The sequence below is a fragment of the Drosophila willistoni genome, chromosome 3R, assembly GCF_018902025.1.
Source record: "Drosophila willistoni isolate 14030-0811.24 chromosome 3R, UCI_dwil_1.1, whole genome shotgun sequence".
NCBI lineage: Eukaryota > Metazoa > Arthropoda > Insecta > Diptera > Drosophilidae > Drosophila > Drosophila willistoni.
The window spans coordinates 22,988,145-23,014,845 of record NC_061086.1 but is presented as its reverse complement, the minus strand read 5'-3'; the positions used below and the strand labels follow the sequence as shown (position 1 = coordinate 23,014,845).

The following is a 26,701-nucleotide window of genomic DNA, read 5'->3' as shown; positions in this document are numbered from 1 at the left end:
TATAAAGTAAATGACAAAAAGCACTTGAATATCCCGAATAACAAACATACATACATAGAATGTCTAGTACTAGCTTCTGTAGAATATGAACACTTAATCACACACACACATACACACACACTAACTAAAATTACATACTAACTAACTACATATATAAACAAGCAAGCATATCTTGCATAACGGTATTACATATACACCATATATTACAAAAATCTGAGACTTTCAGACAAAAAAAAAACAAAATCTCTTCACTTACTACCCAAAAAAAAAAGAATAAAAGAATATGATAGACCATGGAAATACATATATATTAACTATGAGAACTATGAGAAGCAAACTTAAAGTTTTACCTAATCGAATAGAAGCTAGTTTTTAGGGCAAAATTTCAGCATTATCCCAAAAAAAAAAAAAACGATAAATCAAAATATATAATGAAATATAAATAAAGTCTTACTGTGTATGTATGTATTTATGTATGTACATGTAATTCAATTGAAATCCAATAAACCACACAAAAAATTGATTTGAATGTACTTACAAATTTTATCTGATCTGTTGTTTTTAGGCTCAAAAGAAGTCAAATTATGGTAATATACTCCCTTAAGTATGCAACAGGCAGTTAACGACTTTAGTTTCTGAAACTTTTCTTTAAGAAGTTGTTCTTTTTTTCAACATCCTCGCAAAAGGGTTTCTTTGCCTGACCATAGCATATTTCAGGGCGCAAACTTTCCTCATCTAACATTCCTAGACCCACACTTGCTCAAATATGATATTAATTTATCGAATGCTTTAAGCAAGCTTACTTTTTATTCTACTAGATTCTGTTCAGTTTAATTTTCTTCAAGTGTATGATCACTGGTTGGAAGTTATCAATCTAGGAAAGCGGCTTATCAAGGTTGCTCATGCTCAGGGGATCGCTTATTTGCTAATACACAATTGTCATCAAGAGACCCAAAAACCAAAAAAAAAGATAGCAGAACGAATATTACGAGCAAGATAAGCGAAATCAGTGCAAAAAAAGCTTCTTGCGGGAGATGAGAGACAACGACAATGGATGAGACGATGGTCAGATAAAGTTGTTTACAGTAATTGGAACTCGCATAGAGCCAACACAAAGGCAAACAATCATAAAACAATGAAACTTGCTCTCGCCCCAGTAAGAGCTAATTTAAGTTGAAACAAAACAAACATCAGTCGCCAGTTGTTCGCGACACAGCAACCAAATTGCAGTCCCAGTTCGGAGTGTTTGTAATCCTTCAGTTTCCCCTAGTTGGACCACTCGTGTTGCCTCCTACTCTTGGCAAATATGTCGTGCGATGAGAAAACAGCGCTGCTGGCAAAAGAACGAGGCCACCAGCAACACATCTCCATTGTGGTAATGCCCGCGTCGAGAAAGGATCCAAAGGATTATGAACCCATTTTCACAACTGCTGAGTAAACGCTTTTCCCTCGCATTTCATTATATAACAACAAAAAAAATAACTTCATTACACAGCATTTCGTTTGCTTCTTGTTCTAACCCCTACCACATCGCCAGCTACTCCTATGGCCTCTCATTGGAGGAACTGTTGCCGTTCACTCTGGATCCCTGGTGGCAGAATGTGCGACGTCTGTGCTTCGTCTGCCTCTGGCTGACAATGGTGTTGACCCTGCTGGCTGCCATTTCCATTGCGTACTTCCATGATGCCGCCGCTGTCTGCCGCGCGAATGCCACTACCACGACCAATCTTCCAACATCAACATCATCTCCTCCGTCAGCATTTGCCTTGACGGCAAATGGCACACAATTGCTGTGGGCCAGCTTTTAGTATTAGTAATAGAGCCACTAGATGAAGTATTGGGGGTGATGCTGCAATCGTACTCATTGGATTACATCAGCCGCTTCCACAATTCTCGCGTTTGTTTGGTTTACCGGCTTTTCGCTGCCCATTCCCCCCAACCTGCTTCTCCAGTTGCCCCATTAAAGCGATAAGCTTGATGGCGGAATCGATTGATTGTGGGACAATTGTGTTTGTTTACAAGCTGCTTATTTTAATTGTCATTATATGACATTAATTTTGTTGCTATTTTATATGTATATGTATAAGGAAGCGACACCATCTATAAATCATTAAGGCTCAGAAATAATTCGTATCTGTACATAACTAACAATAAGTAAGTAAGCCTATTGTAAAAGCATTACGTTAGTATGTATTAATCATAAATTAATTCAAAAATTGCATTCTTTTGTTAACAAATTCTATTAAAACTATTTCTTTGAAATCGAGGTGTTGCGACAAGCAGTGCTGGACTAAGCCAGCGCAGGACCATGAACGAAAATCGGTCAATTTATAGGCCTATGTTTTGGTTGAGCTACCATTTTTCAGATTGCTTTTTTTGGCAACATTACCCCGATTTTAAAAAGTTTTATCGCAATTTAGCATGGCTTTAATGACTTGACGGTAATTGGACGACAAGTAATAACTTTAAATATTCTAAAATATAAAAAAAGACGTATAATTTAAGAACATAGAGTTTAGTATCTTATTAAAACTTTATTAAATCTAGTATACTGTGAAAATTGTTAAAGCTATTGAGATTGACACCTAAGTCATGTAAACCATGTGGATGAATTTTACTTAATTGATAACCAAACAATATGGATTTAATGGGCGCCTCTATTTAAGCACTCTGTGATTTGCCCGCCATATTTCAAATATTAATGTTTTGTTATCTCTCTCTCTCTCTCTTTTGTGCAGTGTTGCATAACAATAAGTTAACCAGTGTTGAAAGTGTTCCGCTGAATCTATCGACTCTCAATTGCACATCTTTAAAAAACACCCACTGAATTTTGTAGTCCGGTTACACTGCACTGCGTTGTCAAGAATTTGTTATCGGATGCAAGCGCTTAAGAGGCGATTGTACTAAATCGTACGTTTGCGCCAAACGCAGACGCAGAGCTAGTGTAAACACCCAATTACCAAACAAAAGTGTTAAAATGATGTTCGGTTTATTTATTATTCTTTCATAATATTAATTGAAAATCATACTGTACAGTAATTATTCCAATGGGCAAAATTGCTACTTTTTGTTTTTGGATATTGATTCTTGAAACTTAAAACAGATTAAGTGTTCTGGAAAACTTCGAGTTCGTTGCGAGCCAGCTGTAACAAAATTGGGTTCCAATGGCCACCTGGACACAAAGGGAGCCGACAGGAGTCAGCAACCGTAGACGTTGGAATCTAGAAGGTGGAGTTTAAATATATGTATTGTCCTCTTTCTTATAATGCAATTTATTTGCCTGTCCTCAGACCGCGAATCGCTGAACAAGTTAAAGCACCACATCGCAGAGGAGGGCTGTTCGCAAACCCAATATGACCTGGCTAAGGAGTTGTTAGAGAACCACATGGGTAAGAACAACTGCATGATTGTGTGCTAACCGAGTCCAAATAACTTCAATCTCAGCAGAACCGAACGTGGCTAACAGCAACAGTCGTAACCAGAAAGCTATCAACTGGCTGGTGAGTGCGTCCCAAAATGGCCATGAAGATGCCGCCAAATTGTTGCGAAAATGCTACAACAATGGTAGTGGAATTACTGCTGAAAATGCAGACGAAGTGCGTCGGTGTTTGGCGATGACTCCAGGTGAACGGGCAGCAAGAAAAGCGGCCAGGGAACTTTTTGCTTGTTTATCGAATGGCAACGAACACATCACGCCAAAGCAACTGGAACGGAAGATGCGGCGCATCTACAACTTACAACGCAAGAGACGCAGACGCCCGCACCAGGAAGAGGACTACTCCAGCAGCGACTGCGAACCAGAGACCGAATGTGAACCCCTAGAAGACACTTCCAGTATTGGAATGGCAAATGTGGAGGATCGTCGTTTTATAACAGAGGCGCACCTGGTCTCAGCAGCCTCTAACTATAGTGCCGGACGAATGCCTGCCGTAAATGATACATTGACGCTGTCAGTCCCCCATCCCGCAAGTCTGGATCACGTGCCATGCTTCTACCGCCTGATCTTTCATCCGTTGATATTCATCACTCTGTTTTACCATCGTTTGCTAGAAGTAATTGTCTCCCTGCCCAAACTGCTACCACTCAGTGTGCGATGCACTCTGCTGGTTCTGCTCTCTTGGTGGAGTAGCCGACACATGTTGCCGTTAGTGTGCTACTATCTCAGTCTGGGCGTTATGCTTTGGGCCACCTGTAAGATGTTGCAGACTAAGCAGCAGTTTGTGGACTTTCGGATTTGGTCAGGACTGTTTCTTAGCTACGGGGACAATCACATAGAGGCGGACATAGCGGAGCAGCGCTTTCTGAGGAACAATATGAAGCCGTATCTATATTATTTTTGTGCCTTCATTTGCAACTTAATTGTCTATCCGCTGGTCACCGATGCCTGGCTGCCACATTCAGAGCTAACGATCCTTTCAGGAGCGTTTACCTTTCTCACCATGGGTGTCTCAATGTATGCCACTTCGCATTTGGTACCGGATTGGCTGGTAATCATTTCATTTGCTGTTAATGTGCTGGCCAAATATCCTTATGAAAGGGATGAAGTAGTCTCCACGCGTTGGCGCTTTTTGGACCTCCGCGTGCCCACCTTTTCTTCCTTTGTCGTTGGCAATGGTATCGAATTCTGCCTAAGTTGCCGAACTGCCTTATATCTATTCATTCCTGTGCTGCTCATCCTTCTTGCCAGGCGCTCTCGTTGGCATGGCGTCTACACATATCTTATACCACATTGCGTTACCCTCAGTTGGTTGCAGGTGTGTATCGCCACCTCGCAAAGTGCCACCATGTTTGGGATGACACGTGCCGCCCTAGGTTTGGCGGGAATTGTGCTCTTCCTGCCACTGTTCGGAATAGTGGCCCTTCTAGTTCCGGTATTTGTGGCGATTGACAATTTGGGCCTAGCCAACGAGGAGTTACGCTGGGCGAGCACAGCAGTAGCTTGCGGATTGGTAGCTATACTCTCGTGTGTCCTGGCTCTCAATCGGGCCACAAAGAAGTACATTACAATACTGCAAGTAAGTCGCTTCATTTGTATAACATTGTTCAATTTTCTAAAGGAAGTTTCTGGTTGCTTACAGGTGCTTATGGGCTTAACGACAGCCTGTGTCCTTGTCTTTCCCTACATGACGTCCAGTTTTAAGGATACGCCACGCTTCAATGCCATTCCCAGAGTAGGAATGTCGTTTTCAAACTCGGATACTCTCCAATGGGATCGCTTCCATGCTCTTTGCGCTCAACCAGTACAGGAAGAGACCAACAAGATCAAGGCACAACTTCGTTGTTCTTATTTAAATGGCATGCACGTGGCATGGGAAGGAAGTGTGGACAAAGTGCAGATTGGACGTGTCAGCAACATTCTGGAAGATGTAATTTCCAACTATCTGCCCACTTGGCTGGCCCGCATTCTGCGCTGTGTGCACGGAGAGAACATTGCTCAACATTTTGAATGCGATCCCAAAAGTGAATCTCAATGTGAGACATGGCAGCGAGCCATAAAATCACTGGAGCGTTGCTCCCTCCAGAATTGGGATCGTTACGAATATGAGCTCTTGGTTAAGGTGGGCTCTGGCAGTAGCAGCCGGTTGCTAGGACGCTCCACTTTTACAAATGTGTTAGTAAAGGCTCATCATGACTTTGGTAATTTTACCCGTCGTCTTAGTCATGGAGACCAGATACTTTTCTATGGTGTTCTCCACGAATCTCGGCTTCTCGCTAAACATGTTCAGATTCAATTGAAGACCATCGAGTGCCTGTCTTGCCAGTCAGCAAATCTTGGAACTGTGAGCATTGAGCGCTTAGCAACCAGTTCTCCGATGGACGCGCGTCTCCAGGATCTTAAGAGAGGCATCAAGTATTTACTCAATGCTCTGCTTAGTCCGTTGATTACCTTTAAATAAGTCTCGGAATAAAGTCGAGGAAATAAAAGAAAAAACTACCGCTATCTACATATGAGTATTGTATCTCTGGATGCTGTAGTTTAGAGATTATAACATTATTATTATGCTAGGATATTTATATGAGGATACGTTAAAAATATATATCCTGACAGAATTTGAATTTAGAACATGTTCGCGCGTTTACTCAAATGCTCGAGCGGTTTACTCACGCGTTTTAAATCGCGTGAGTAAACGCTAGCGTTTTTAGAAATCTGGGCACACTAAAATTAAAAATAGTATGATTTTAGTATTTTTAGTTGTTATCGATAACATAGATAATTCTCCAGCCCTATTGGTGAGTTTCGGAGGGTAGAGTATGCGTGGCGTAGTCAACTAGTTGAAGCATTTAGCACTTATTAGTGATATTATGTATTATTTATTATCGTTATTAAGTGTTATTATCATGCAATTAGTTTTTTTCTTTATTTCTTACCTAAATATTGAGTTTCACGTAAAAGATTTGTGAGCCTCCGTCTGCTGATGTGGTGTGAGTGTAAAAGAAAGAGTGTCCAGTAGTCGCTAATGGAGTGTTGGAATTTTCGTGGTAAGCTGTAGGTATTTAAGCAGCGAGCGGCGCGGCTGTTGAGAACAAACGCGTGTATCACCCACCTGCGATAACTTCAGACTTATCTATATATAAAAACACTTCGGAACCGAGCAGCAATTCAAGTGAAGTAAACCTCACCTCGTCTGTCATTCATTGCCTTTGCTCTGTATTTAAATAAAGAGCCTTAAATCATGATACCGACAATTACGAAAAATTACCAGAACGTGGTGATTAGCACGGGCAACATCATCAACAATGAACTGGGTCAGCGCAAATCCAACGAAGAGCTTTACGATGGCCTGAAAGTGACTCTACAGAAGGAACCAAATGCGGAGCGCGTGGTCGTGGAGATAGACAAGCTCCATGGCTGTGTACAGCGTGACACTGAGGAATTGACCAAGCGTTTGACTGAGAATGGTCGAAATGAGATTAGCATCGGGGCAAAGATATTTGTCAACAGCAATTCGACAGAAAACATCCAACAAGCTGTGGAGGCCCTACTCAACATACTTAAAGTGACGCATGTGGATAACGTGGTTCTGGCCTATCACCCGAATGCAAATGCCATCACTCCCACGGCGGCTGTTGCCAGCGCAACCTCTGGGGCCACAACAACAAAATCTCCCTGCTCGGAGGGCAACACCGGCACGTCCAGCGTCAGCAATTGGAGTATTCGCAATGGACAGCAAGGGGTTGACGAACTCAAGGAGTTGTACAAGTGCCTGGAACAATATGCACATAACCAGAAGATAACCCAATTGGGCATAGCAGATTTGGATGCAGAGGCGCTACAGGAATTGCACAAAACTGCCAGTGTGGCCCCTACCATTGCACAGGTCAATTTGGCCACCTGCTGCGTCGTGCCCGCCGAATTACAGGAGTTCTGTACCGCCCACGACATACAGTTGAATACTCACGGAGATCCGGAGCTCATATTGCAGGAGGAGCAATTCGCTGGGCTGGTTCCCGGCTACACAATCGATTGGTCGTTGCGCTATCAGGTTCATGTTCGCTGCCGCGGCGTACTCACTGCCAAGGGCTATATTGTCGGGGCCTCAAAGCCCAGCGAAACATAAGCTTAGCTAAGATGTAGTCTGTGTACTATATATACATATTTATATATAAATATTTGTAATGTATACCCTATGTAGTGCTGTACTTATTGTTTGTTATACAAAACCGAAATCAGATAATGAAAAAAGAAACCAGAACGATTGATAGATCGATTGATTTTTTATAGTAAACCAATTTTTTATACTTTTGTTTTTTGTTTATTGTAAACATTTTTTGTTGTCTGAGTTGAAATACTTCAGCATAAAGTACATTACAAACGGCAAACTTGCATTTGATTGTCTCTGATTGTCGGAGGTCAGAGGAGTTTGAGAACCGGTTTTGACATTCTCGCAAATTAAGTATACGTCCATATGGTATAATTTATATTTGTTTGGTTTAACGATCTGGTCAAGTGTGCTCCCCTTTAATTTTTACTTGGACAAGTTGTGTTTCTTGTTAGGTTTTTTTTCGTTTTGTCATTGCCCTAGACTAGAGGAAATCTAATTAAAGGCAGGCGCGTCGGACGTCTGTTATGACGCCCCCGGTCTGACCCGATTTAGATCACGTGGCTTCTGTGTTATAAATTGGGAAACCGATTACACTATAATATATGTACCATACATATATATTATACAGCCACAGTTTGTTTGGCTTGGAAAATATATTGCAATAGGTTTTGATCTTAATCACAGATGGTCAGGAAAAGTGATTGGCCATAAATATCATCACGACATGTCCAATAATAACTAGGCTGGGTATTTACTTGTATTTAATCAAATATTCGATTCCCAATCAGCACTTGAAATTTATAATGACCATAAATGGTCCAAGTGTCTGAGATTGAGGTTGGAGGGCTGTCGATTTTGTCTACAATTTAAAGGTCTCCTGTTGGTTGAAAACTCGTCAAGGTCTCTATATACATAAACCCAAGTTGAAAGCACTTTATACACAATTAAGCGAAATTCACTATTGAATGCTTAATTAATGAGCCTACTGGATGAGACGGTGTCGGTGAGGAACATGACTCAAATTATTGGGTTAATTTTAAAAAATGTTTGTACATCACACATACATACATATATATATGACGCAGTGTGTTAGAAATCCCACAAAAATTAACTAGCCAAAAGAAAATACAAAACAAAAATCGAAACAAAATAGTGCTTATCGCTTTTGCTCAGTGTTCCGTACGGACTCGGCCTCGTCGCCGTGACTTGCGTTTTCTCTTACATACAAATATAAATACATATATGTATGTATGTATATCTAAAATAATATGTGTATTCCCATTTGAGTGTACCAGAACTGATCGTTATGATGTGGGAGGGAGTTCTCTCTAGGGCTTTCCATTTTGGCCTGACGTGATGACGCATAATGACTAAATTTCACCATTCAGCATGTTGCTAAACAATGTTGCTGGCTGATGTTTCCAGCAACATGTGTGCACAAGAGCGTAGTAAAAAGGGACAGTGGAAATTGAGCTGCAATGAATAAACAAACAATCAATGAATTTAACTGGAATTAAATTTGTATTTAACATTGTGTACATTGAAACTTGTTATATAAATCCTATGCAATTCTGAAGAAGATGCAGTTTTGTTAGGTGACAATCAGTTACTAGAATTAATGACTATATAAGTAAGTTTAGTGAACTTGTAATGTACTCATTCAGTTAAATTGGCTTATTTGTTAAGTTAGTTAGGTTTTAAAGCCTTAAATCTCCACACTTGTTTATTTGTTCACTCAGTCACTTGTTTAGTAGTTTTCTTTTTTACCTTTTTATGCTCTTAGTAGTATTACAATTCAGTAGGCATCTAAGTTTTAAGTTATTATCCTAGGATTTAGTACATATTTATTCTCTTTTCTGTAAGTTACAGTGAAGTGATTAAAGAACTGAATAACTGAGTCAATAATCAATTAAACAATTGTTTATCATGACAAGAAAATAAGTGAAAATTAAAATATCTGTCGAATGTGTTACTAAAACTTAATAATGTTTATATTTGTTCATTTCAATGACAACATATTCAAATGTATATTTAAGTTTTATTTGACTTAGCAGGCTTAGAGGCAAAATGAGGCAACTCATCAGCTTGCCACAAGTGTAAAAGAAAGTCCTTAGCCCTTGCTAAAGTCATCAAAATATGAAAAAAAAATATAAATTTAAATTAAATCAACAAAAATTAAGCTACTTCCATGTGTGTATTACGTTTGTTATCAGTAACTGGCGAAATGACAGAATGATGGCGAACTTAATCAACTTAATCAGCTTGTTATCATATTTTGTTTGTTGTTTTTTTTTTTGTTTTTTTGACTTAGCCGCATCCAAGTGCACTTGTTCAATAAGTAAACCACAACACATGGCTTGCCTGAGGACTCACCTGGTGGGCACTTAATAAAAATGATAAGAAAATGTTTTAAAATATACGTATTTATCTACCAATTATCTAAATTGTGCATTGCCTGGCTACATAATCGGTCACAATGAAACGAAATTGTAGTAGAATTGATGATGATAATCATGATGATGACATGCTTTAGCGACCATCCATGTTCGAGAATATTCTATATATCCATATTAACCCCAGAGAGAGAGAAATAACTAATTGGCAAGGAATTACACCATAACAGTTGTTGAGTCTTTATTAAGTTAATTGAATATTCACCGAATGCTTTCTTACTCACTCGAACCATATCTCAGTAGTTCCACCACATTCTTAGCCACACTTCACTTGATGCATTCAGTTTTAGTTGCCATTTGTAATATGAATATTATATATATTATATGTATGTATAAGTATGTATCTTGTTGCTCTTAATATACATAGTTTGTTTCTTTTTTGTTCATATTGATGTTGTACATAGTTAACATACACCAAAAATATATATAATATGTTTTTGACATGCAACATATAATATATTTAATAAGTTTCATCTTCTATATCTACTCATTTTTCAGAAACATGAAGATATCAGCTAGGCTACAACATTTATCATACAATATGGGTGTGTGTGTGTGTGGGTGAGTGTGTATGTGTGTATGTGTGGTTCACATTTATTTATGTTTATCATATTTCATATCGACCTTTAACAATTAACTACAATTAGATTGCATTATAAATAACTAATCTCACTTTGTTTGTAAATTTAAAATAATACTAAATATGTATAAATTTTTTGTTCCGATTGCAAATCCAAATGAAATTTATGTAAGGAATTAAACCAAATTAAACTCTCCTTTCTCTTTGCTTGGGGGACGGAAGCAATTTATTTGTAATGAAAATACAATTTTTAAATTTTTCAATTTCGTTGTACTGATTGAAATTTTTATGTGCGCAAATGAAAAGAAATATTTGAATTAAAATTGGTTTTTGTTTTGAAACCAGGCTGACTAAATTTCAAACATCATTTATCAAAAGAGTAACTCAAATTCTAAAACATTTATCAAAATGAGTTTCAATATTTATATACATACATACAAAAAATCAGGTCTTGCACAACTCTTTCTATTGGTCGTTTTGAACATCTTATGTAATTAAATTGATACCTTTTTTATGGACATTAATTTCTAAGTATTTGCACATTATCTAAAGTAAGTGATTCTTGTCTAGTTTCTCATAAGATTCAACATTCGTTCAACTTGTCCCAATTACTTTTTGAACACCCTCTGCACATAGCGGGGATATTTTTTTAAATTGGTCACAATAGGTATATATGTTCTCGTTCAAAGTAAATAGCCGTCACGATTCAATAATGGCTGGCAAAAAATTTGTTCTTTCAGTTTTAAAGCTATAGCAATGATATTTGGCATACCATTGTCTGATTCGTTTATTGGCCTTAGATAGCCCTGAATAATAGCTGGAAAATGGAAAGTGTTTGGTATGAAGAATTTACTTCAGTTATTCTGAGAACGGAGAAACATTCTATTTTTGAGCAATTGCAAAAGGACATATTTTTTATTCTTTGCGTATTTCAAGAACTTTCATTTTGTAGATAATAAACTCATTTACACATAGATTTGAAGAATTTTTCCTAATTTACTTATGGTATTTCGGTATTAAGTTCTTTATACTATATAGATATATATATATATATAGACAATTACGGTTCTGCACATTTAGATAGCCAAGTTATCGAAAGTTCTAATGAGTTGTGGGATTGCGGCTGTAGTGTCGAGTAGATAAGCTTAAAGTGGAGGGCGGGGGAAAAATTCTTTTGCTACATATACAATGGACTTACTCCATACATACAACAAATTACGATTTCGATTTTGTCAATTATATTTTCAACATTTATCTTCTGTTGTGCCAATATATTTTTAAAAAATATTTTTGCCATTTTGTTTTTTGTTTTTATTTTACATTAACAGACTAATTATGTAATTGTTTTGCTCTTTCGTTTCGTACAGCTAAAATACAATATATATATTTGTATAGTTCAATAGAATTGCAATTAATTACATAGAACACACACGCAAAACGCACATCAAGAGTGACACTTAAAATGCATATTGACTTTTACTTTTTATATTAAATATAGTTTGTTGTTTTTTTCCACATTTTGGTTTTCAATTACCAATTTGCGATATTTTTGCTTGTTTGATTGATTGAACATTTAGATTAGTTTTAAAAAAATGTGCGCCTAAAAAATGCCACAAAAATACAATCAAAAAACATTTGGTTTGCTAAACTACAAAAAAATCCATAAAATATATTAAATTACATACATTCATATACATTCTACCATAAATACATATACATATGTACATATATGTATATGCACATAACTACTTTTAGTTTTACAAGTATTGAGCATATTTTGCCTTTCTCTTTGAAACACAGTAAATGGAGTTAACAATAATCTTTGTGGGCTTTGTGTGGGGTATTTGGGGCGTGCCTAATGTACTATATGACATAAAACTATTAAAAATATAATACCATTTTCAATACATTTCTCTTCTCATCTATCATCTTGTATTACTTCTTTGCCATTAAGCATAATTCAGTCTAATTGGGGAGTGGAGGTTGGAGGAATTGGTTGGTCGAATTAAGTTTCATTCCAGCACGAAATTGGATCAAATCAACGAAACCAAATGATGAACGCAGGTGAAAATTGTGGATTCAGATCAAATGGGATTTACGATTCGAGTGCTCGATGGCAGCCAGCAGCTCGTGCTTTTTGCGTACATAGAGGCGACCCTTCTTCCAGGGATTCTGCAATTGCAGCGGCTTGAAGTCATCACGGAGGCAACGTTCCCTGGCCCCGATAACAGCCACCAGGCAGAAGTTGTCCAGCATATCGGCACTGTAGATAGGACCGTTGTTGCCCTTCAGGACGACAGCCATATTGAGTTGCTTGACCACCAGATTGATAACTTCCCGAGCGGTTGTCTTCGGCGTGACATGGAGTTTGAGACTCGTTCCACTGGCCAGTCCCGTGTTGTAGGCAGTGTACACCTGAATAATTCCTGGCGTTTGTTCTGTATTTAGGCTAGAGCAACTGGCCGTGTCCTCTTCGCTGCTCTGACGCGAAAGACTCTTGGTGGAAGATGCTTTCGAGGTGCTGGCCACGGGATGCTCTTCACCATCGGCACCGGCACTTGCACCCACTGCCCTAAGCTCGGACAGAGTGCTCTTTAAATAGAGACCACCTTCCCGTAGATTGGCACTGGAAGCAGCTTTACCGCTTGCATTAAGTGGCTTGTGTTCCAGATCGGTGACAAATGTGCCGCTTCTTAGGGACACACTCGAACCCGCCAGGTAGGGAGCCGAACTGGAGCTGTGCACTGTAATGAGTGGAGCTGTATGGGGACCAATATTTGAGCTGGTACGCTTACGTTGAGCAGCCGATGATTGAGTGTGTCGCAGGGCATCCGCAAGGGTGTCATCCGAACGTGATGGTGGAATGGCAAAAACACTGCTGCTACTATTCCCATCCGAGGCCGAGTCCACCGCCGAATAGAAGCTTCGGGCTGTGTAGGTGGAACTCACGGAATCGCCGCTATTTTTTCGCAACGACATTTCCGAACTGCTGGAAGCCGCATACTCACTGGTGGTCACTTGGAGCAATTGCTGTTGTTGCTGCTGCTGTTGTTGTTGATGATGTTGCTGTTGCTGCTGCTGTTGCTGGATCAATTGTTTGGCATTTCCATCCGCTGGTGTGATGGCGGTGTGGCCCAGATTCTGTTCTGATTTCGAGTGCTCTGGCTTGGCTTGATTCTGAGTCTGATCCTCATTTGTACCCGGTCCGGGCCAACTGCCGCGTCCGGTTCCTGCCTTGTTGAACTTAGTCTCGCGTATGGGCAACTGCAGAAGTTGCTTACCCGCCACGGCACCCATCGAGGACCCATCATCATGACGCTGCTGGGCAAAATTAAGAATCTCACGCATGGCCAACGAGGGCTGGGCATTCTTGTTGCGGGCATATGCCACCACATCCATAAGCCATCGTACACTCTTCCACACCAGTGTTAAACTCGAGCTAAGCTCTTGCAATGTGGCTAGTCGATCTTTGGCCGCCTGCAATTCACTGGTGGAGAAGGCCTCACGATGCGAATGCGTTGCCAGGGCGGTGTCCAGTTCGAGAATGCAGGAGAGGCGAGCATATTTCTGTATAATGGCCGGCTGATAGGTACGCAAGTGGATCATCTCGAAAGCTTGGATACTCAGGCTGGCCAGATCATCCCGCTGCAGTAGTAACTCCGACTGGCCTGGCACGGCACAGGATGCTTCAGCGGAGGGGCAGACAATCAGAAAGCTTATGTCGTGACTGTGTTCTATCACTTCCACATCGTAGAGTCGATGGGTGGCTGCATCCGAGGCCTTGATGTTCATGCTGGCGAACAGTTTATGCATGGCATTGGTGAGATCATACAGGAAGAGCCGTTGCACTTCCGTGGACGTGTTGCCGGGCTCTCCTTGTGGAGAACTAAACTCCAGAGGCAAACGCAACGGATCTCCGCTGCGGTGAAGCACCTGCCATTCCTCGGCCGTAATGTGGCTATTCTCTCGCACTTTGCAGTGGGGCAGAACATTTGGCGTCTTCACTGGGACCACCACTTGAATTTGATCCATCGAGCATTGCATCTTTAGGAAGCCAATATATAGACCTGGTTCGAGACGCTGTAGTGCCGCCTGCTGGTAATGAAGCTGATCCCCAATGGATGAGATGAGCAGCTCATTGATGTTGTAGTCCTCGTGTAGGGCTCCTAGTTTCTTTTGCAGCTTGCTGACTGGCAACCATCGGGAGTTTAGTATAGACACGGCCTTTTGGCTTTTCACAGTTTGGACACAGGTCAGAACCACAGTGCCCTGGGCATCCCGCAAGGGTTTATAGTACAGCTGTCCAAGATCCGTGAAACCCAATGCCGACTGCATTTGACACACGGCCGATAGCAACTTGGTGCGAAATTGCACGGCCGAGGTTAGATTACGCTCCATGTCCGTGCGTAGTGACTTCACATCATCCCATGTGCACGCAATCTTCATTAGCCAGTAATAGTCCATGTGCAGGGCACTCGGATAAGATTCATCGATTTCAATAACTGGTGGAAAATCCTCGCTGGTCACCAGAATCTTGTCATCGCAATGGACAATGCATGAAAAGTAAATGCCTCTGTGTTTGGAAGAGAACCAAATCATTTGAGTTAAATTAAATGAGTTAAGCAAGTACTTCTAGTTGAGCTCACCTTCGTAGGGTTTTTTGGAACTTGGACGTAACGGAGAAGAGTTGTTTAATAGTTGTCTTCTTCTTCGGATTGCGACGTTGTGCCCCAGCTGGGTCCAAAGTTAGTTCTGAAACATCTGCTGGTCGGGCCAAGCGAACGGCTGTGAATAGATTGTCAAGGATACGTTGCCTACCCAAAAAGCGATCCTCACGATTGTCCAAGTCCCGCCAGGCTGTTCACGAAACATAGATTAAGACTTTGTATCACAAAACAAAGGATGCCGCCAACTACTTACTCGATGGAACTACACTAGCTGGCACCGAATTGCGATAGGCTCCCCATCCCTTGACGTTGCCACACGCGGCACGAAGGAAGTAACGTCGTCCCTGCGTTAGACCGGCAATGTGACACTGGGCACCCATAGTTCCATGAAAGCTTATCCATTCGAGCAGCTCACTCTCCCCCACCACATTGTTGAAATCTGCGCGGGTTGACCATTGAACTGTGGGGGCAAGCAAAGATGGCAAAGGATGGCATCAAAGAGCGTAACAACAAGGCGTACAGAAGGCGGTTGACCACAGAGCGGTGGCTGGCCGCACATCAGCAACCCATTGAGATATGCACATATGTACGTAAACAAACTTGTATCTGACTATGCGGTTTACCTTTGAACTTTGTGCCAATGGCACCCTCGAATGGCTCCAAGATTTGAACGCTGATGGAATTGTCACCAGTGACATCGACAACCACCGAAGCGGGGGCATCTGGTGGACGGGCTTGATCCCAGCCCAATAGCATTCGTCGCAAACCCTTGACCCGTCGTTCCCATATACCGATTTGTTTCTCCACCTCACTGCCAGTGCATCCCGTGACTGAAGAACCCGTGTTACCTAGAAGAGACAGATAAAAAGGGGAAACAGAATTAGAGTTTAATAGAATCTTCTTTGTTAATGTCTTTCTTACCAATTATGATACTCGAAATGGACGGTCTTGAGGCAAACATGGGAGGGCAAAGACCTTCTGGACCGCTTAGATCATGTATACGCGATTCGGCATCTTTAAGCAGTCCATTTAGCTTTGTGCCAATGCTGTCCACTGAAACTAAAAGAGCCAGAGATAAAAAGATTGTTGATTGATTGATTCAAGCGGATCCCACTTACACTGGGAGCCCTCCATGGCGCCATGTTGAAGCAGCATTTTGGTCATGGACCGATTATTACTCAGAACGGCCACATCCAAGGCGGATAGCCCGTCTGAATTGATGCTGAAAGTACAAAAGATATCGTTTACTTAAGACGAATATATATTTTGGTATATGTATATATATTTACCTATTCACATCCACATCTGTGGACTCGAGAATGGTGCGTGCTTTCTCCAGATGTCCATGCTCCACGGCCGAAAAGAGAGCTGCAAAAGTAAAGTAAAAATGCAAATGGTTTATTGCAAAAATTTCCATTTCACTGAAGAAGCTTGAGGATTATCAAATGGATTAGTTGGATTAGAGGCAGCAAAGAAGAGGCGTGCCAGAAATATTATTATTTTTCTTGGTGCTTGTGGTTACCATGTAAATGCAAATTGCTTTGGGTCAATTTATCCAGCTGAGCCTGGGCTAGTTTAATCTGCTTCTTGGACATTTTACTGGCCCTTGGATGCGGTGTATTTCCCGTGATTTTCGCTCGCATTTGCACCGGCTGACGATGCACGGATAATTGTTGAACATTTCCCGAACTATTCTCATCCCCAGAGGCAGTTTCTGGCACATTATGCCCACTCCCACTTCCAATTCCATCGACTTCATGCTCATCCCGCAACTTGGCATTTTTTGGCTGCGAATGCCTCGAAATGCACAGCTGCTGCGGCCCCTCGGACACGGGTCGGGGCAATAGAAATTCCATTTCCTTGAGATCCTGCGAATTGCATGAAATGGCAGTACGTATCTTGGCTACCGTGGCATGCTGAGCCAACTGTTCCGACCAGCGTGGCGAGGACGATGCCAGGGAATGATAATTGTAATCGTGATCCTTATCCTGCTCGTGCTCCTGTTGCGTTTGGGTATAGTTTAACTTGGGTCGCAATTTGACCTGATCGCTCTCGATACTATATGTGGGCAATATATTGTCTACCCGTGGGCGAAATTGATGAAGAAATAAAAATAAATTAAAAAACAAAAGCCAAAATCAAAGGAAATAAGAATCGAATGCAATAAAATATTTACAAAAAGAAGGGTAAATAACCAATGAGCCACTTTTTTATGTATGTATGTATATATGTTTGTAAGTATATATGAGTATGTTTATATGTGATATAATTACAATTCTTTGTTGTTGTTGTTGCCAGAACAAACAAATGCAATTAATTAAATATTAAACATAAATGCCGATTTCCTATTCTATGCGAAATGCCAGCGAAATGACCAAGCCAACCAATTTAATTAATTATGCAAGAGTTTGTGTGTGTCTGTGTGTGTGTTATACTTGTGTGTGAGTGTGTGGGTGTGTGTCTTTGTGGGTGTACCGGTGTGGCATGCTTGAAAGCAACGCAAAAGGAAGGAATATATGAGAAGCTAACCTAACCATTATTCACCCATCACATTAGCTCATTCAATTCAATTCAATTTATCAATTGCACTTTATGCCGCCGCCTCCTTTTGTACAGTTATGAATGGTTAAATGGATGGATGGATGGATCGTCATTGGTGGTGTACACCTAGCCGGGAATCGGTTAATTTATATGAAAACCTAGACTTTAATTGCTTCAGATGTGGGTCTCTTCACGCAATGTGTCTCTTACCATCCACCGCATAGTGACTATGTCGACGACGATGTGAAAAAGGAATTGATTGTGCCCCCGACGTAGATGTTGATGTGGGTGTGGCTGTGGTCACGGGCGTAGGCGGGTTGGGGGACACTTTCAATTGACAGAACTTGGTCAGCTCATTGAGCGTGTGAAACGATTTCTGGCGCATAAAAACCGCCGGCGAGCGCAAACAGCTGCTCATCTGCAGCTTCTGCGGCGAGGGAATTTTATTGCTATCGATGTGGTAGCATCTGTAAGAGCATAATATTAACGACCTCATCTGGTTCTGGTTCGGGTTCTAAATCTGGGTCAAGCCCACTTAAATTATGTGTGTATTTAAAAAAAAGAAAAAATTCACTTGGCAAACACAAATCCAAAAAAAAAGAGACACAACCAATTGAGTGATAAAAAACACCTACGACTATTTAGATATGGCATTGGCTTTCTTATGGTGGCCGTACGCATGCGTGTTGTTCCATAGATTCCTTGGTGAGCATGTCGCCGTATGTCATCCATGGCAGACATCTCCGCAGAGCTCTCTAAATCCGAATCTAGAGTGGCTCTGGGTGCAAATTTCTCTCGACAATAGGTGTCGGGTATTTGTAGTAGTTGGCAGGCTTTTCGCGGTAACTTTACTCCCACTGGCAGGCTGGACATCAACTGCTCAATGCCCAATTCATCGTGATCGTTTTGCCGCTTGAGGGGCACAAACTCGTTTTTTCCCTTCACTTTGGTTGTCATGACAGCCACCGAGTCGAGATTATGGCCCGGCTGTCGCCACATTTGTAATGCCCGAGCGACCTTGCTTTTGTCTAGTTTTCCTGATCCTGATGCGGCCGCCGATGCTTGTGTTCCTGCTGGTATCCTGCCGTTGCGATTGCGCGTATGCAAATGGGCGCGCAGCTTGAAGGGTGATTGCATGGATAGGGCGGGGCTGTGCAGTTTACTCTTCAAACGCCTGAGGGAGGAACGCATTGAGTGTGAGCGATGCAAAGCCGGCAGGACATCCGCTTCATTCTCCTCATTGTCATCATCATCCACGTTCTCAGGGTTAAGAGTCGCCGCCGCTGCTTCATTCCTGAGCTTGGCATACGAACTGATGGCTTTGCGTCGTTCCATTTTTGCACTGAACTGGTTTATTTTGTTGTCGTTGGTTTTTTAATGATTAACTATTTTTATCCGATTTCATTACAGAATGGACCGAAGTGCACGTTTCCCATACAAAATGCCAACTGAGGCAGCAGCATCGAAACGTGATTCATTGTCCACCAACCACCAAGGAAAAAGTTCTCTCCCTCTCTCCAAGTCCACTCTCTGGGAGAGACCCTATTTATCTACTCTCATTCCCTGTTTATCTGGCGGTGTTGGTGGTGTCTACCTAACTACCTACCCCTAATTCCGATTTCTCAGCATTGTCAGGAAATATCGCTCTCACAATCTACTTGATCCCTTTTTATGTGCTCACGGATTTTTGGTTTAAATTTAGACAGCCAAGTACAGCAGCTACCTGCATAGTCATTTTTCTTAGACATTCGCCTTTCCACAAAATTCCTCAAGATGCTCTGTGTGTGTGTGTGTTTTTGGGTGTGTAGGTGTATATGTTATCCCTAAAATCGTAAAATCAATTAACGCGGTATTTCGGTAATCGTAAACCAAACAAATAAGTCTCCTCTTCCTCCTAGAACAGCATTGGCACCTTCCTTCCACGATTCCTTCTCCTGCTCTGATTTATCGAGCGTGCCTGCCACTGCCACTGGGAGTCGACGTCTGTCGACATCTGGGTGAGCTGTGAGCTGTCGGCACCTCTAGGCAATGAAAGATAAATGGCAATTTGTAAACCGTACTAGGAGTGCCGCTTTCAGTCAAGGCTGATTGGTCTTACAAATGTTCCCAAAGCAAGTCAGAAATGAAAACTAATTGGAATTTGGCGACTTGAATTTGACTTGACAGTTTTCGTTGTTGTTGTTGCGTTTAAAGGGAATTTTGTACCCAGGAAACCGGTTATTTCTATTAATGTGTTTGTTTTCCTAGAGTGTCTTATTGTATTTGACCCATTCGTTTGCTAATTTTGGAGATTGTCTCATATTTATGGTATAACAAACGAATTTCGCACGCTTCTCTGATATGAAATGGTTACAATAATACCACCTAACAAAGGATTAGTCAGCTAGTCAGTCCGTGAGAAATCGCTGAAAACATATATTTATATTTATATGTTGTATATAAATCTCAACTCGTTATTGTTATTGAGCAAGGTCAGTGCCAGAGGGCTTCGGCCTGAGTCAGTTTGAATTACTAAACTAAGCGAGCATCAGTTGATTCACTTTTGTGTGACTATTACATACAATGTAAAAAAAGAAATGTAATATCCAACAAACGCATTACATTCAATTTATTGTGCATTATTCAATTAGGTATATTTTAAAAGAGTTGCATCATAAAGTTTCGTATAGTCATCTACTATTGAAATCAAAAATAAGAAGTCTTTCTTTAAGAACAAAAGTGTCTCTTGCATAAATTAATTGAAATATATTGTAAAATTCATCATTAATATGTGACAATTTTTGGCTGTCAAAATTATAAATTGCATTTCAATCAAATTTCAAAGATAAATAGTAAATTGCACATTGGTTTACACAATTATCTTTCCACTTCTGACTTGCAATCTTAAGTTAATGTGTGATATTGATTGGTTTCCTTAATGAAACTGTCAAATTATAAAATTTCAATTGCTTCTACTAACAATAAATGTATGTAATAACTATTTCAACATGGCTTAATTTGCCTTAGCCATAGTTATATAGCAAAACAAATTATGCTTCTATTAGACGTCTTGTCTGTCAGCAGTTTGGCACGTATTTGATATTAACCCAAGCTATTTGATAGATATTATCTAAGATGAGCTCGATATCTCATACCATTAGACGACCAGCAACTAAACTGTCAATTGCGGGAGTGTAATAAATAAAATTTGCTGACCCATAAACTTGAAAAAAAAAGAGACAGACACAAAAGGGTATAGGGATGGGGAGAATGGAGGGATGACCAAAGTTAATACGTGTGTATGCCAAAGGACGACACTGAGCTAGCAATTGCAGGATAATCAAATTTATGAAGCTACGCAGCACAAAATTGCCCAACATAAATCACAGTAAAGGCTCTCAACAGACCGGAGGTCATCTCCTCCTACATACGCCCAGTCCCAGTCCCTGTCCCTGTCCCAGTCGCAGCACCAGCCCCAGCAGAGTGAGAACAACAACATAATCCACTTAATAGAGAGGCGACAGCACACTGGTAATAATTGTGCGAGTTTGAGTCCTGGTTGACAAAGACCAACCTCATCTTACGTCCCTCGCCTTCCCCTCGACCCATTCGAGAGTCTGTTTTAAAGTCGCCTTGAATTATGCCGATTCTCATCTTGCATTTTGTGCTGTCATAATTGTCAAATCTGCCACACATTAAACCAACTTATGAGCAAACTCAACGACAGAGACAAAGAATGAATCTCTCTCTCTCGCTCTGCCTGTCTGGGCACAGAACCTAGAGTAGTGTATGAAAAGTATTTTTGACTTAATTTAAATAAATTTGTCGCTTCCTCAATAAAAAGCTTGAGGCACAGGCAAAATGAACATTGAAGCTGCCTTGAAAGTGGAAGCGAAGCTGGCAAAAAGCATATTTTATGTCGCACTCTATCTCTCATCTCAGTCTGTCAGTCTCTCAGTCTCTCAGTTTCAGATTCTCAGTGATTTCGAGTGCAAATCGCATTTTGAGTGCTGGCTCCCCGTTATGGAGTTCAACGGAAACGCCAATTGAATTTAAGTAACCAGGCATTATGCCACACAGACTGGCCAAAGAGATAAGGGCTCCAGCCACTACTACTAGCGTTTTTTGCAATCAGCATCGCATTTAATTCTATTGGTTTATTGTGCCAAATCACAAAACTAATGTATTCATATTAATCAGATATGCAAATTGGACCCTCGTCGACGAGCGACAAGAAAAAAAAAACCTCGAATGAAAATGTGCCAAGACCAAGAGAAAAACCAAACTTGAAATAGCAATAAACGTTTTGACCGGGTCACTTGGACCCGCTTCCTGAGCCAGTCCGCCTTTAAGTTTTTTTTTTTTTGTCCCTCCTCCTCCCATTTTATTCGTTCGTTTTTGGCCCTGTATGGAAACAAACACAAACCAATAAGCCAGCATTTAAAATTATGTAAATCTCTCGCGATTTGCACAAAGTTGGTTTTTTTTCTCTCCTTCTGATTTTGTTGCCTTTTTTGTTTTTGTTGGGTCGAGGTATTGCTGGCGGTCAAGGCGCAAATCTGGCGTGCATAAAGGGATTTCCAGTTTTTACTCTAGCTTACTAATTGAAAAGTTTTCGTGGGCCCTGGATTTGGGTCGCAGCAAATAAATGTATATGTATCTACATATTTGTATACATAAACAAATGGAAAGTAAAAACAACAAATGAATTTTAGCATTTTTTGTTCTTGCCAAATTATTATTCACTTGTTTTCAAAGTCATACTCTGCAATCATTACTTTTTAGCTTTAGCTAATGATTTGCTTATTTTTTGTAACATGAAAAGGACTGAAGTTTTTTGCGTATGCAAATACAAGATGAATTTGTGAAACTTGTATGTTATTCCCAATTAGTTTTGGCCTTTATTAGAGTTTTTATAAGTCTCGAAATAGTGTTCCAATAAAGAACTTTCAGCTTTCATATTATTTATATATTTTTTATTTACTGTTTGGAGATTATTATAATTCTATATCATTAAACTGTGGCTTTTATTTAGATTCGTGATTTCAAAGAGCAAAAAATTAATACTACTTTGGGTGGAAAGTTAACTTTGTAAGCCATATTAGCTTCGTTATCACAATCTAAAAATTTAAAGGTTTTGAAAATTATTATCTTGAATTCCCAATGCCATAGTCAAAGCTAACTAAGAGTGTTTCTTAGAGTTCTGATCTTGAAATTTGCTCAAACTGTCCCATGTCACGAAATAGCAATATATTTCCGATCTGACAACATGTAGAAGATAAAATATATAGTCTTAAAGCGCAAGCTTAAACTCAAAGGGCTTCCTTATAATGTTGCCACTATTAGATTCGGGTCAGATGGTCACATCTGTGTTATCCGCCCTGTGACCTTTTTTTTCGTTTTTGTTTTTGTTGTTGTTGTTGTTGGTGATGGACATTAAGTTCAAAAGTCGTGCAAGCTTTTCTTTGCTGGCATAGCATTTGACATATGCGTACATATACACACTCTATCCGACTATTGCCGGCCATTTGCATGAACATGTGCCTGTGTGTGTGTTTGTGTGTGTTTTGGTGTTTTGGTTTTCTTTTTTTGGTGGAAATCCGGCTAGGTTTCAGACCAAAGTGTGTGCACCGTGTGGGCGCTACGTGCTTATTGCTTTCCATACGGCCTCCCGCAACGTGACAAACGAAACTTCAATTTCGAAAAAACGTTTCAACAAAATCACAGCAATAATGTCGATAGAAACAGCAACAACAAAAACATAGACAACAACAACCATTCCATTCAAAATGTTGAATGTAAAAGTCGTTTGATTGATTCTAGCCGCTTATCTGCTTTTGTAAAACGAAATTTCTTTTCTTTCTTTTTTTTTTGGGAGAACACACACACACACAAAAGAGCCAGCACATCCCAATGAGGTAACCGGAGACAATGTCTAAGGTCAATCTCTGGCAAAAGGTTGAACCCCGAATGGGCTGAAGAAACTGGAGAACTTGATGAGTTTTTCCCCCAATTTGCGTAAATCAAGCATCGGTTTATATATTCTTACATGTATTTTAACAATTCTAGAGAAATCGATAATTATATGCCTTTAAAGTCTTAATTCAAGAAATTACAAATTCCTGGAAATTTCTCTCATTTAATGAAAGAAACACTAATAGCTGCTCCTGCTCCTGCTTCCTCTAATGAAAACTGAAATTGAAAGTTGAAAAGTATTTGCCTTGGTAGTGATTAAAAGTTGAAGAAATTAAATGCCTTTGTGCAAATTGTAAACTGAAAGTTAGTGACAATTTAGAACTCAATATTCCAGCAAATTCACGAAAGTTTCCAGTGAAATTTTTGTCTTATGAACAAGGCATGAGAAGACTATTATTCATCATTTGAGGCTTAATGTTATCTGAATTTGTATGCTGTTTAACAATAGAGTGAAATGGTATATTAAAGTCGCTAAAAACTACGCGACTTTCACAAAAATATATATATTATTAGAGTATATAATTGATCAGCAGCTAGAACCAATCAATCTATCCATGTTTATCAGTCTGACTAGAGAACTATAAGAAGTAGAGCTATTAAATTTGGTATACCGATTATGTGAGTAGTTTGCTTAAAAAAGCGACCCTAAATTATAGCTACAAGTTACAAGTATACACTATTTTTCACTAGAAGAACCAAAACAACTAAATTGGTCATTAACGAATTGTAAGGTATTCCAAAGTCAGCGGGATGATTTACTAACTTTATGACATAAATAATTGCTGCAATTTGAGTAGAAATAACAAATATTTTGACTCCCACATTATGAAGGAATGTGACAGCTTTTGTGCCTGCCTCATCCTATAATTGTTCTCATGGTCAATTCTAAATTTGCGTAATATTTGTTATTCAAATTTTCTTCACTAAACTGTCACACGGTGCTCAATCATTTTGCCAAACCACAAACAATGACCAGCGATTCACACTCAAGGGTGTAAACACACACCACCTAAGCAAATGTACATATATGTAGATACATTAGTTATGTGTTTACATATAAACTTATGTACTTATATATGTATGAACATGAAATATCTGGGATTGTAGCCCAACACGGTATCTATTGCAGACATTAAACAATATCTTGGCGACACTGAAATAAAGTAAACTATTCGTATGTATATTTCAAATGGCAACCATATTACGCTTTTATCAGTCAAGAACCGTTTGGCTGTGTTTATCAGGTGATAAGCAAAGAAAAATGTACGTAGAACTTAAAGAATCAGGTGAAGGCGAATGAAAACATTGAAGACATAAAAATAAAAAAAAAATTCTGATGAATTCTTTTTTAATCAAGCATTTAAAACTTTTTAATAAGTACATAACTGAAATAAAATAACGGTAAAAAACTTCGACCTGTCGAGGTCCTAGGTCCTTTTAAGTGCATGGCACTATTCTCGGTCTCTTCAGAATACCTTAAGGGGTGTGTTCAAAAACTGAACTCTGATAAAGTTTTTTTTCCCCCTAAAAGCTATCAACTTTGCCAATACCCTGTTGCGCCAATAAATGGGGCATTTCAGCAGTGACTAGAAGTAGAATCCCAATATAAACTCATAGTCAACATCGTAAACCACAAATCGTGATTAATTTATATTTCAAATTGAATGACAAAGAAAATTTATAATTTTTAAATTTATACTTAGAGGAATGGCTCAGAGAAAAATTGAAAGACTGAATTGATATAAAGCCGGAATAGTTATTATTTTAAAGACTTTATCATTATTCTTTAGTTCCTCAAGGTAACCTAAAGTCGATACTTTCCAATTTTAATTTAACGTAGAAAACTTTTTCTATTTTGTTCTGTAGGTTTTTATTTTTGCAAGTAAACCAAAAAGCCAAAAATAAATAAAGTATATATCACGTGGTTTCTTTTGCTGCTGCTGACTGGACGAGGCATGGGGTAACGGGACTTAAAATAAAAAAAAGTCCAATACATTTTGCCAAACGAGCCGAACAAGAACAAAAATAATAACAATAACAACAACAACTGAAGAAAGACTTGCATTGGTCAGTGCCAAGTTTAACTGAGCGGGGCGGGGGATTTGCTTTTCAAGGTGGCTGTTTTAGTTCTGCCTTTGGGAGTTTCTCATTGCGTGCTGTGCCAATTTCCAACTGTCAGCTGCAAAAACCACAAGGCACAAATGTTTATACATGGTAAGTTTCACAAATGTTAAAGACCAACACAAGAAACGCAGTCAAAAAAACCAAAACAAAAATGAAGAAAGAGAAACACGCATACAAAATAACAAAAAATAAATAAAAAGAAAAGAAACCGGTAAGATAACTGGCAAGAAAACAAATGAAACCTTTTCCTTTTCGCTTTTTTTTTGCTTCTCTCAGATGCGACAACGACTTTGACTTTCGTAAAATGTGAATAAACTTTGGTACGAACAAACAAAAAGCCCTCCAAGTTGAAAACGGCGTAAAAAAATGCTGCAATAGTTCAAGTTATCATACTCTTGCCGCATTAGCAGCACATGCATTTTGGCCAAAAGCTTGTTAAGTCATATTCTTTAGTAGACATATTACTGGCTGGACATACATAAATGTAATGGTAAAAACAAGTCCTAAAGAATTTTAAAGAATCAGATGAAATAACTTGCTAAATGGCAGAAGTTATGGTAAAAATCTGACCTGAAATCAGTCTATATATAAAACCAAATATATTTTTAAAAAACACATTAACTTTAAGAAAGAACAATGGTTATCTACACACACAATATTTATGATCGAACGGTCGATCGATAAATGTCTAGAGAGAAAACTAAAACTAATTAATTTATATCAATCTAGAGGATTATAACTGAAGATTAAGTAGGATATAGTTTGGCAACAACTTTACGCACACAATCATAATTGATTAAGCACTTAAACCGACATTAGCTTTAAGTAAAAACGGGG

General features: G+C 39.5%; 4 protein-coding genes across 7 annotated transcripts in view; 3 read left to right on the top strand and 1 right to left on the bottom strand.

The window, feature by feature from the left end:
* The first annotated feature begins 1,197 nt into the window (after positions 1-1,197).
* Positions 1,198-2,262, top strand: LOC6648097. Of its 2 annotated transcripts, none has more exons than XM_002070208.4 (2): positions 1,198-1,434; positions 1,538-2,262. In XM_002070208.4, exons 1-2 carry the CDS (start codon positions 1,307-1,309, stop codon positions 1,806-1,808), a joined length of 399 nt encoding a protein of 132 aa, XP_002070244.1. In that variant the 5' UTR covers positions 1,198-1,306; the 3' UTR covers positions 1,809-2,262. The 2 variants fall into 2 exon arrangements, with proteins under 2 accessions (XP_002070244.1, XP_023034490.1); XM_023178722.2 differs by having other exon boundaries at positions 1,496-2,262.
* Positions 2,263-2,921: 659 nt separating this feature from the next.
* LOC6648098 (wolframin) lies at positions 2,922-5,945 on the top strand. 2 transcript variants are annotated; one of them, XM_023178350.2, is made up of 4 exons: positions 2,922-3,228; positions 3,291-3,389; positions 3,445-5,015; positions 5,079-5,945. In XM_023178350.2, the coding sequence occupies exons 1-4, from the start codon at positions 3,165-3,167 to the stop codon at positions 5,895-5,897; spliced, it is 2,553 nt and encodes an 850-aa protein (XP_023034118.1). In that variant the 5' UTR covers positions 2,922-3,164; the 3' UTR covers positions 5,898-5,945. The 2 variants fall into 2 exon arrangements, with proteins under 2 accessions (XP_023034118.1, XP_002070245.1); XM_002070209.4 differs by having other exon boundaries at positions 2,923-3,228; positions 3,448-5,015.
* A 565-nt stretch (positions 5,946-6,510) lies between these two features.
* Positions 6,511-7,740, top strand: LOC6648099 (glutamate--cysteine ligase regulatory subunit). The gene has a single exon (XM_002070210.4). The coding sequence runs from the start codon at positions 6,675-6,677 to the stop codon at positions 7,557-7,559; it is 885 nt and encodes a 294-aa protein (XP_002070246.1). The 5' UTR covers positions 6,511-6,674; the 3' UTR covers positions 7,560-7,740.
* A 4,549-nt stretch (positions 7,741-12,289) lies between these two features.
* LOC6648100 overlaps positions 12,290-26,701 on the bottom strand; it is a 33,081-nt gene continuing 18,669 nt past the window's right edge. The window contains exons 1-9 of one of the 2 annotated variants that reach the window (XM_002070211.4): positions 18,421-19,247; positions 16,767-17,324; positions 16,534-16,612; positions 16,363-16,466; positions 16,166-16,303; positions 15,868-16,092; positions 15,498-15,704; positions 15,224-15,434; positions 12,293-15,150 (exon numbers count right to left, since the gene is read on the bottom strand). In XM_002070211.4, coding sequence (XP_002070247.2) covers positions 12,657-15,150; positions 15,224-15,434; positions 15,498-15,704; positions 15,868-16,092; positions 16,166-16,303; positions 16,363-16,466; positions 16,534-16,612; positions 16,767-17,324; positions 18,421-19,120 — 4,716 coding nt within the window. In that variant the 5' untranslated portion in view covers positions 19,121-19,247 and the 3' untranslated portion in view covers positions 12,293-12,656. Of the gene's footprint in view, positions 15,151-15,223; positions 15,435-15,497; positions 15,705-15,867; positions 16,093-16,165; positions 16,304-16,362; positions 16,467-16,533; positions 16,613-16,766; positions 17,325-18,420; positions 19,248-26,701 lie in introns of those variants that run through there. The other variant, XM_023178572.2, reaches the window with a different exon arrangement.